A 12,164-nucleotide genomic window follows, 5' to 3' on the forward strand; every position below is an offset into this window, starting at 1 on the left:
CCTTCTTTTCAGTAGTCTTTCAAATTAAGTCTATTTTACATAAAATAATGGACACACATATTCTTAAAACATGTCTTTTTTTTTTTTTTTTTTTGCTTATACCCTACTGTAACAGTGGTCCCCACTTTCTGAAAATAGCCCTCATTGCTCTAAGGCTTATTATTATTTTTAATGCCCCCACCCCCTCTGGCTTATCCCTCCCTAACAAGATTAGGGAGACAGTGTTATCTTTTCTTCCCCTAGTTAGTTGCCATTGAACACACCCACTACTGGAAGGAGATGCCTACTGAGGATTGGGAAGTGAATATCTCCCAAATTAACAAGTGAATCTTAACATGCCATGAGGGCGCCCTGGGACCCCCTTACCAGCACACCAGGAATGTAACCCTTGAAGAGTTCCTTTAAAACTCTCCAGTCCTCCCTGATGAGGAAAGTCACAGACTTTGGGACAGGAGTCCCCTGTGTTTCTCCTTTGCTAGCGAAGTAATAAAACTTCAGTTTCCTTTTTCTCAAAACTGGCATTAGTTGGCATTGGGGACAAGGACTGAGCTTTTGGTTACACTACTGCAAATGAGACCAAATTTTACAATATCGTCTTTAAATTCAAAGAGTCCCAGATTGGACTCTAATATTCTTAATTTCTGTTATTTTCCAATGGTTATTCTCTCTCTCTCTCTCTCTCTCTGGTACCAGGGATTGAACTCAAAGGTACTCAATCACGGAACCACACTCCCAGCACTATTTGGTATTTTATTTAGAGACAGGGTCTCACTGAGTTGCTTAGTACCTCACCATTGCAGAGGCTTCCTTTGAACTCTTGATCCTCCTGCCTCAGCTTCCCGAGCAAATGGGATTACAGGTGCTAACCACTGTGCCCAGCTCCAAATGGTTATTCTCCATAAATCAAATAAGTCTGATTAGTTTTATGTTTACTTTCTCTTCCAGGAATACTTTCACTTGTCCTCTTAAAGTGCACAATCTTCTCAGTCTTTTGCTATTGTTGTTGTAACTTGGGCTTAAACCCAGGGGTGCTCTACTATGAGCTACATCTCCATCACTTTTCTCAATTTTATTTTAAGACAGGTTCTCACTTAGTTGCGCAAAGTGGCCTGGAACTTGTGAGAATCCTGCTTCAGCATCCGCCCCCACCCCTCACACCAAGTAGTTGGGATTATAGGCCTACGCCACCAATCCTGGCTTTCTCTTAGTCTTTATCACAGTTGCTTAGATTCCCTTTCTTTCTGGGACCTTCCTCTAGTGGGACTGATCACATACAACTTTCCTTCATCTTAAAACTCCATCAGTGAAATCTTATGAAATCATGAAAATGCAGGTAAAAGAGGTGATATGTAATGTAAATTATAGTTAAACTACAGTAAAATTTTATTATTCAAAAGTGATTTTAATGGTTTCATGTTATCTGAGTAAAGGCCAGTGGGCAGTACATGCTTAATTATCCTCTTTCATTAACCAACTGAAGAATAAAGAGAAATTATGCATTTCTTTATATGCTTCTTACTGTGCTATGTGAATCTAGAAGTCATGGAATAAGTATAAGGAAACATTTTATAGTTGATTCACAAGCAAACAATTCAAGGCAGGATTCATAGCAATGGAAATGTAGAATTGAGAAAACAAGAAAGATCATGATGAACACGTCAGTATAATTTACTAATAGTCATTACTTAAAATTACAACATAATTGATAGTTTGGAAAGATTCTTATATTTTGACAGTATACATAATTTTTAGAAGTTTATGTTGGAATTACAGTAAAAGATATGAACATTTTCTCATTTTTCTTATTATTGTATAGAACTTTACTCTAAAAAGTCAAAACAGACTTTCTGCCTATTTTTCCTATGTAATAAAAATATTGAATATTTTAAGTTGTGCTTTCTTTTTCCCCTTCCCCATATTTATTGTTCATAATCAATTGTTATTTAAATTGTACATTATTTACAACTATACCACCTCCTTTTTAATTTGTTCTTTTTGGTTATACATGACAGTAGAATATATTTGGGCATACCATGTGTACATGGAGTATAACTTCCCATTCTTGTGGTAAGTGTACCATTTTACATATGTGAAAAAATATATATATCTACACATGAACATAAAATATGCCTTTAAAGATGGATGTCAGAGTCTATGGGTTTGTTCTACATCCATTTATAATTTATATGCATTTTATAATATTTAGATATTGAAGGACAGTTTATGTAATTGCCCCTTAGCATCCATGGGGAATTGGTTTCAGGACTACTGCTGAATTAGTATTTGTATTTCAAGCAATACAACATAATACACAGAAGTGCTTTTTCTTCAGAGAGAAAAATGACTAAAACAAAAAGGGGATTATGTTCTTACAGTCTAGGGTATGCAATTTTTGTTATTTTAATATGTATCGAATACCATAAACAATCATATCTTTTTGGTACAGTTTTCTCAATCTCCTTGTTTTGAAAGAAATATAGAATGGGATTGAAAGGGCTTTGGGAAAGAACATACAGTGGAGACCTGGAGTGCAAGCAGTGGTGGCTTTTGCAAGAAATCCCTTTCACAGGGTTTTGGTCCATTTATAGAAATCAAATTCTACTTAATACATTTAATTTTTAAAATCAAAAATTCACTAACTAAATGCCATATATTTTTAAATTTTTGATTAATAATCAACTAATTTTGAGCTTTGTGAATGGTTCATTCGAAACAAAAGCCCAGTTACTTCATCTAGAGAAAAAAAAATGGTGTCAGAGAAAAAGGTTTATGTCTCCTTGGTAACAAAGTATTTATAATTCTGGAAACTATTTCATAATATAAAATAAACCTCAAGACTAAAATAAGTAAAATGAGAGAATGTGATTTCTTATAAGCAAATTTAAATAGCAAGTTACCACCTCCCACCAGATTCAACAAATCAATATAAAATGTCTCTCATTAGCTTCAACCTCCCTTAGCTCTCAGCCTCCACTTTGCCTTCTAAACCAATATACCTCAGTAATAAAAGGACTATATTACCAAGAACCTGCAAGTGGTTCAAACTTATTGACAAAAGGAATGAATTTCAGCTTGAATTCTGATTTTTAATTTCTTGTTTAATTTTTATAGGAAAAACATAAAAGAATCATTTACTTAGAACTTACTGCATGTTAGCGATCCTGCTCAAAAATTCACATGTATGGTTTCATTTACTCCTTAAAATAGATCTGTGCCTGATACTACAGTGATGCATCCACATCAATGTTTAGAGAGCTCAATTCAAAATAGCCAAGATATGGAACCAACCTAGGTACTCTTCAACAGATGAATGGATAAAGAAAACGTGGTATATACACACAATGGAATATTATTCAGCCATAACAAAGAATGCAATTATGGAAATTGCTACTAAATGGATGGAACAGGAGGCTATCATGCTAAGTGAAATAAGCCCATCCCCAAAAAACCAAGGCTGAATGTTTTCTCTGATATGTGGATGCTAATACATAATAAAGGAGAGATGGAAAAGAGGAGTTCATTGGATTAAATAAAGGTAATGAAGGGAGAAATTGGAATAGGAAAGACAGCAAAATGAATTGGACACACCCTCCTATGTTCATATAAGAATATGTGACCAGTGAAACTCCATACCACATACAACCGCAGGAATGGGATCCTAACTAGAATAAATTATACTCCACATATGTGTAATATGTCAAAATACATTCTACTGTCATGTATATCTTAAAAGAACAAATAAAACAAAAAAGAAAGAAAGAAAATAGGCCTGTGCCTGACATACAACAGAGACCACATACCTTGGGTGAGGTGGGATTACATTTAATTTGGTGGGCATAGGATACAGCAGTGAACTAAATGAAAATATGGGTATATACTGATATTCATTAATTGCTAGCAAAAATTAATTTTGAAATAAACTTTAAAAGTTGACTATGTCAGTGTTAATAAGTAAATGTTAAACATTTTAATTCAAGATCTTGATATATAGATGTCTTATAGTAACTCTCTCAAATGTGCTCATGTATCCATTTATCAAAATACTTTCATGCAAAGGAATATGGTAATGCATTTCATGATAAAAATGTGTGCATATGTGAGTTTAGGTGTGTGTGTGTATAATATATATATATATATATATATATATATNATATATATATATATATATATATATATATATATATATATGCAATACAGCCACAAAGGTATAAATTTTCAAGATGTTTATAAATAAAAGCAGAAATTTTTTTCCTATGTAAATTCCTGAGTTATAAAAACCTTTATAAAAGGTGCTGGGGTTGTGGCTCAGTGATAGAGCATTTGCCTCACAAGTGTGAGGCACTGGGTTCAATCCTCAGCACCACATAAAAATAAATAAATAAAATAAAGGTATTGTGTCCACTAAAAATATTTTTTTAAAAAAACCTTTAAATAAGACATAGTTTAGACTTTTTAAGCAGAAGTATGAGCTTTTAATTGAGATTATCGTGAATTGATTCCAAGACTCTGAATTACAGCTTGTTTTAATATAGTGTTTGACGAGTTATGTTAATTATATTCCTATTCATACATATTTTACTTTTCAGTCTTTTATCCAAATGAAATTTTATATTTTAAATGGAAAATGCGTGAATCATATGAGAAAATTTTTTAAAAATTGAATTTGTGAAGTAAATGTTAAAAGACACTTATTGCCTATTGTCTGCTTTTTAAAATCAAACATAAGTAATTAGTACATGAATTCATTTTAAAATAATTGTTTGATACTTCTACCATTTCCTTAGTATTTACTTTGGTAGTAACATTAGATAGATATTATTGGAAAATCCATTGCAGAATTTACTAAAGCATATATCTTATAAAGCAATAGCATTCTCATAGCTCAAAAAAATCTTTGATTTTAAAAAATAATTAGAGCTACCAGTTCTATTAATAACACAATGATAATACAAAATACAAGGCAAGCAGAATAGAGAAATCAAAAAATATTTTGTAATTACTCACTTTCATAATGAATCTTAAAACCATTATTAGAACGACTGTTGTCTGTTGTAAAGAGTAGGTATATGAAATTACTGCTACTGAATAGGAACTGGGGCACCTGTGTGCCATTGTAAGATCCAAGCAAGGGTGAGAGAAGATTTGGTCCATCATGAACTTCCAGAACATCATAATTCAGTTCAGTCTGAAATCTAAGGTTAAGAAACATATGGAAATATATTAGAATATATGTAAGAAAATAATGCTTTAAATTGTTATTTAAATTTCTACTTGAGATTTTTAGCATATTTATAATTTTCATTAGGTTCTCTAATATTTAAGTTCATACTTGTCCTTTTAAATTACCAAAGTTATAAACTCATTCCTATAGAAAATGATCATTAAAATCATATATGTACATGCTTGTTCATAAGTAAACATTTTCAAATGTTAAGGATTATCACCAATAAATAAACAGACTGTTCATCAACTAAGTATATTTCTTGAATCACTTCTAGTTGCTGTAATAATTTATATGGAAAAATGTGATTCATATTATTTTTGAATCAGTAAATCAGATTTTCATCTTAATATATAAATTTGAATTCTAAAATTTGCTTTATATATTTTTGGACAAATTTTTGTTGGCAATTAAAATTCATATATAGAGGGTATTTGAAAATAATATTTTTCATTATAAGTAGATAACAATAGATAGCAGTTCTACATATAAATTAATAACTAATGATGATGTATTTGATATTTACTAAGTACCAGAAACTGCTAAGTTTACCTGTATAAATTTGTTAAGTAATCCCACTAAACCTATAAAGTAACTTCTTTTATTATACCTACTCTACAGATAAGGAAACTGCAGTATTTAGAATTTAAAACCGTATCAGATTTTCTTAAATTATAGAGGCCTTAACATCATTTGACTCTAGGCTATGCTAGTGCTTTTATGGTTAGGTTTTTGTTACTTCTGTTGCTGATTTCAGTTTTTTAAAAGATACAATTATTTTGTAAATGCAACAAATACAGAGCCAATAAATACAGAACAAAATATATACATATATATGTACATTCTTTTGTATCAGATAATTATATTCTCATGCACTCATGAAAAGCTGAACATCTAATTGCTTTTCCCATGCTGACCCAGAAACCCAGGAAATTCTTTTGTAACTTCTACCAAGATTTTCCTATACATCTTCAGTTTCAGCTTCAATATGTTGACAGGAAGACCTTCTCTGGCCTCACAATGTAGGCTAGTTCTTCTACTATTCTGCATAATTTGCTATGTTCTTTGTGATGCTTATCACTGTTGTGTTTGCTAGTTTGACAACTGTCTTTCTTAAAACTCTATAAGCTGAAGTCAGGCATGTCTGTTTTTGTCAATGCTTTGTATATAGTAAACATTCAATAAATGTTTACTGGATAAATGAAAGAACAAATATATTTTAACAACAAAATGTCTTTTCTTTAGAATAGTTACCAATTTACAAAAATAAGTGTTCAACATAATTGGATGTTTTAGTGTTACCCATATATTTTCACACATTTAGAATGTATCTTCCAAAATAAATAAATAAATAAATAAAATGTATCTTCCAATATATTTTCAGTGTTATTTTTCTAGTATCTCCAGCATACTTTCAAGAACATTTCAGAGAATAACTAAATATCATACTTATCAGAATTTTTCAGCATATAAGATTAAACCACATTATTCCTTAAAAAAAAAAACCCTCAAGTTTAGGCAAAACAAATGCCTAAAACTCTTATTTCATTATATCATATGAACCTCTGATATTGTTACAAAATGACAAAAGAGTGGTCAAAATTAAATACATAATTTAATGCCATTTAAGGAGTAACAGTCTGAATGTTTTTTAATTTCTATCCCATTACATCCTGTAAAGCAAAATACTTGGTAAAATGTGTGAATTTTATACATTTGTCTTACTTCTAATATTGCAACCTTGAATATATTGCATCTGTAATAATAATGTAGAGAAAGAAAAACACAAAACATACTAAGTACTTTAAGAAAATAATCAGGCAATTAGGCATTGTGAATTCCTTATATGGTTGCTTTGTAGTCAATCTATCATGAATATTGAAATTGGAATTTCACTTTGATTGCTAGTGAGCTGACAACAACCAAATTAAAATACACAGAAGAGTCAGGGATTACTTGGAATTGAGACATAAAAAGACTTAATTCTTAATAGAGTAGCAACATTAACTGATAATATAGAGAAAATTGTTCAGCAGCAGTGAATCTTTAAAAAGAAAATCATTACAGATTTGCTCTAAGGAACTATAAAAATATAACATGCAAAATGGGATAGGGTAACACAATAAATTAAATTTCACTCATTTGTGTGTATTAAGATGGTTGTATAAATTTCTCACGAATGGCCTCATTCTACCGTTCCTTTATGACATTAAATATATTGGTTATAATGAACAAATAATATAGAATCACTATAGATGAGTTTAAAAATGATATGGGACCTAATCTTACTCATGCATTGTTGTCCATTAAAAAAAAAAAACATTCTTGATATAATTCAAACCCATTCTGGTCAAATTAAAATAATCGTCATTAACTTAAATATTGGAAAAAAAAAAAACCTCTGGGACACTGATACTGATAAGATTTTAATTTAGTCAGGGAGCTGAAGATAGGAAAAGGAAATGAAAGACATACTTTGGATGATTGATCGTAAAATGAGTTTGTCTTACTGAGTTAGGAGCTGCCAGATAGTGAAAAAAGTTAAGAACTGTGAGAGGAGGTAAAAATAAAAATTATTCTACATATCTAAGAATAAGACATTAAACTTTTGGATGTATTAAAAACAGGTAAACCTTTTGAAAACCATATATTTGTTGGTATTATTGTTATTTTGTTTTGTATTTGATAGAAATCACATTTCTTAAGATCTCATTGATTTATTCTGCTTAAGAGAATCTCAAGGAGACAACTAATTACTAATATATCTGTAAATAAAATCTTCAAGTTTTTTTCTGTAGATTAATTCTAGTCAATTTCTGTATTTGAGAAAAATTGCACAATAATTACAAAATAGCTATTCCACCATCTTAATTATATTATTTGAGCTTTCAAAATGTATTTTCAACCAAGTCAACTTAAGTTATTCGTGAATTTTACAATAAATGTAACTCATTACTTGGAACCAAATTGCACGAAAATATCTTAGAATGAAAGAAAATATTAAAAAGTTTAGCTGGTGCCCTGGTGCAGGCCCATAATCCCAGCAGCACCCAAGGCTGAGGCAAGAGGATGGCAAATTCAAAGCCAGCCTCAGCAACTTAGTGAGGCAATTAGCAACTCAGTGAGACCCTGACACTAAATAAAACACAAAAAAGGGCTGGGGATGTTGCTTAGTGCTGAAGCACTCCTGAGTTCAACTCTCAGTACTAAAAAATAAAAACTAAAAATAAGTAAATAAATAAAAAAAGTCTTGTGTTCCTACAAGAACTTAGACAGAAATCAGAGGAGAATCTGGTTTTTCAAGAGCCCAATATGTGTCAAACACTTCTAAATAATATCCTGCTTCTCAAAATAGTCTTTAGACAAATGAAGCACCAAACCATTATAGGATCAATATACAAGGAAGTGGTTTGTGTGTATGTGAGTGTGTGTGTGTCTACTTTCCAAGTGATTTTTTTTTCCACTAAACTAATGGTTAAAATGCATTTATTTTTTAACTTAGTGAAATTCCTTGAATATCCCTTTGCTACTGAATTACTCCTACCATGTGAAGGGTGGGTAATACAAGTATAATCTCATAGCAATCAATTTTTCTACAAAGCACATGAAGTATGGAGAACATTCAAGCAAAGCCTCAAATCCTTAAAAGGTCATTAGAAAAGAAAAAAATGGAAGAAAATAAATAATTTTTATTTCAGATAACTGCAAATCAAGAATCTTATAGTCCCCCCCACCTTAGAGGAGGGGTGGCTAATAGTGGGTTCAACCCTCAATAAGAACATTTCAGTTTAGACATGTAAGATTCTGGGACTGGGGGAGTACCTTGGTGATAGAGTGATTGTTTAGCATATATGAGATCATGGGTTCAATCCCCAGCACTATGGGGGGGGGAAGATTTGGAACAATTTTATTTATATAAAATATGAGTTAAAGAAAATATATTGATATGACTTGCTGTTTGTTCTAAAATATTGAATATAGCATTGATTAATTTGTAAGGCATTCTAACCTGATTTTTCCAGCCAATTAACAAGGAATAGTTTCTTAAAGAATTGATATGTAATTTAATTGAGCTGGTAATTTAGGAATTGAGAAATGAGGCATGGTTGTTATTGTGCACAAGTATTGAAAATTACTTTTCTTTTTTTTTTTTTTTTGCATTTCTCTAATTGAGATTTTTTTTTTTAATTTTTTATTGTGGGTTGTTCAAAACATTACAAATTTCTTGACATATCATATTCCACACTTTGATTCAAGTGGGTTATGAACTCCCACCTTCACCCCATACACAGATTGCAGAATCACATACTTTTCAATTTAGCTTTCTTGTTTCTGTTCTAATTAAAACGATTTGTGTCTTAATAAACATATAAGAATAAAATGGTGACAGAACAAAACATTCTTAGTAGCTATATTTATATAAGATAAATAAAGTTTTTGTCTAACTAGTGTGACATAAAAATGGATGGAAAGATTTCACTAGGAGGGTAAATTTGGGATGGTTTATGTCATATGTATTCATTTTTGACAATTCTAAAGTATCTAAACAAGATAAGCAAGTTGCCAGAAGGCTCATTGTATCCACCAATGATAGAAATACCTGGTAACAATTTTGGACAGAAAACACAGTGCCTTTGAACAGAAGTTCAAATTCAAAAGTTAAAGAATATATGCTCTGAAATGCAGGCTTCTCTTTGTAATCAAACTGCTTTTCAATTGGGCAGTTCTAAGTACCCTAGTTTGTGCTGAAAGACATAAGGAGTATATTTATTTAATGATGATTAATCAGTCTCCTAAGCAAACAGGGGATGCTTCTGAATACAATAATGCACTTTGCATTTATTTTCCTTTAACTCATTTTCTAATCTTATGTTTTAGGCTAATGCAGCATTAGAAAATTGAATATAAGAGGGCTGAGGTCGTGGCTCAGTGGTAGAGCGCTTGCCTAGGATGTGTGAGGCACAGGGTTTGATTCTCAACACCATATATAAATAAATAAATAAATAAATAAATAAATAAATAAATAAAGTCCTTCAACAACTAAAAACATTTTTTTAAAAAAATTTAAATATAAGAAAATGAAAATAAGATAATATTTTATAGTTATATCATCTTCAGTTATATCATTTTTATGATATTTTATGGTTTTGTTCAATTGGAAGGTGAAGAAAGGATGAATATTTGGCATGTTTGGAAAGAAAGGTAAAATCCATTTCATTCCCTGACATAACCCAATTGGGTAGTCAGGGAAAATAATAGTTAAATTGTTCTGCATGAAAGTAACAGGTATTTTGTGATTTGCCCTGCTACATACTGGAGGCTGGCAGGAGAAAGGGGAAACAAGGGTTGAAGATCCTAAAGGCCAAAGAGACTAAATACAGAAAAGGATCTCTGATAAGAGAGGGAACTGTGGCACTATATGCACTTACTACTGTGATTAGGACTATGAAGATAATTTAGGACAACAAAAGCTTGCTTACTTAATCTTAAATTATTCTGGATTGTGCAGTAATCCTCTTGGTTGCCCTTTATATTATGGTTTTTGTGAGAATGAAGGAAAATGATACAAATAAGGAGCACAGTAACATTGAGAGAGGCCAGTAACTCTCAGGCTCTCACAAGAGGGATGATTCTGCCCAAAGGAATTAGAGCCAGAAGTAGAGTAGAAAACAAAACAAAACAAAGCAACAAAAACCACTAAGCCAGTGAGCACTGAGTGATATATGTTATCAACTATACAAACATAATGAAATGTGAAAGTCTTCAATTACATTTATATCATATCTTCTGATATAAAACAATGACAAATCTAAAGTAGAAAATACTCAAATCATGTACTTGATATATATAGATTCATTTAAAATCACATTAATTATGATAGGTTGACAAATATGTTTATGCTTCAAATGTAATACTCTAAGCTTTACAAATGAAAAATATGGACAAAATCTCTGTTCTATTGTCTCAAATTATAATTTTTATGTTACTCAATAATATAATCAATAAAACCATGCTATATTGTACATTTCAAAGCAAATAGAATTCTCTACAATTCTCTAGAATTCTCTTTTGGGGGCTGGGAATATAGCTCAGTTGGTAGAGTGCTTGCCTCGCATGTACTAGGCCCTGGGTTTGATCCCCAGCACCACACACACACACACACACACACACACACACGCTCTATATGGTTTTAAGACAAAAATGAACCATGCTGAATTATTCCAATAAAAACTCTTTTAAAATATATAAGTCATTGTTATTGCATACATTGTGTCCTGTAAAATTTCTATCTTGAAATTTATATATTTTGTTAATTTAATTTTATTTTTTTTAGTGCTATGAACTCAAGGGTGCTTAACCACTGAGAAACTTCCCCAGCCTTTTTTATTTTTCATTTTGAGACAGGGTCTTGCTAAGTTGCTTAAGGCCTCACTAATTGCTGAGGATGGCCTTGAACTCACAATCCTCCTGCTTCAGCCTCCCAATTTGCAGGGATTACAGGTGTGTGCCACCATGCACAAATCTATCTTTAAATATTAACCCCCAGTAACTCAAGAATGTGACCATGGACAAAGGCCCTTAAAGAGCTAATTAAGATAAAATAGGTCATAAGAGTAAAACTCTTTAATTCAATATTTATGACTGGCATCTTTAGAAAAAGAGGAGATTAAGATACAGATATGCATAGAGAGATCATGTGAAGATGGACATAGAACACAGCTATCTACAAGTTAAAGATAAAGGCCAGAAGAGATGATCTTTTTGACACTTTGATCTCAGAGTTCTAGTTGTAAGAAAATAAATTTCTAGTTTTTGGGTCTCCTAGTCTGTAGTACTTTGTTATGGTATCCCTAACAAACTAATACAGTCATAGTAAGGTGGTGAAGTTTATAGTAAGGTAGGACGATTCCATAAAATGCATAATACTTTATGCCAGTTCAAA

General features: G+C 31.3%; 1 protein-coding gene across 6 annotated transcripts in view; it reads right to left on the reverse strand.

The window, feature by feature from the left end:
* The window catches only part of Csmd3 (CUB and Sushi multiple domains 3), a 1,105,037-nt gene that overhangs the window by 393,061 nt on the left and 699,812 nt on the right, over nucleotides 1–12,164 (reverse strand). For all 6 annotated transcript variants that reach the window (XM_048802035.1, XM_048802036.1, XM_048802034.1 and 3 more), the window contains one exon: nucleotides 5,005–5,192. In XM_048802035.1, the coding sequence (XP_048657992.1) occupies nucleotides 5,005–5,192 (188 nt within the window). The remainder of the gene's footprint in view (nucleotides 1–5,004; nucleotides 5,193–12,164) is intronic.

The sequence above is a fragment of the Marmota marmota genome, unplaced genomic scaffold (assembly GCF_001458135.2).
Source record: "Marmota marmota marmota unplaced genomic scaffold, marMar, whole genome shotgun sequence".
In the NCBI taxonomy this organism is placed as follows: domain Eukaryota; kingdom Metazoa; phylum Chordata; class Mammalia; order Rodentia; family Sciuridae; genus Marmota; species Marmota marmota.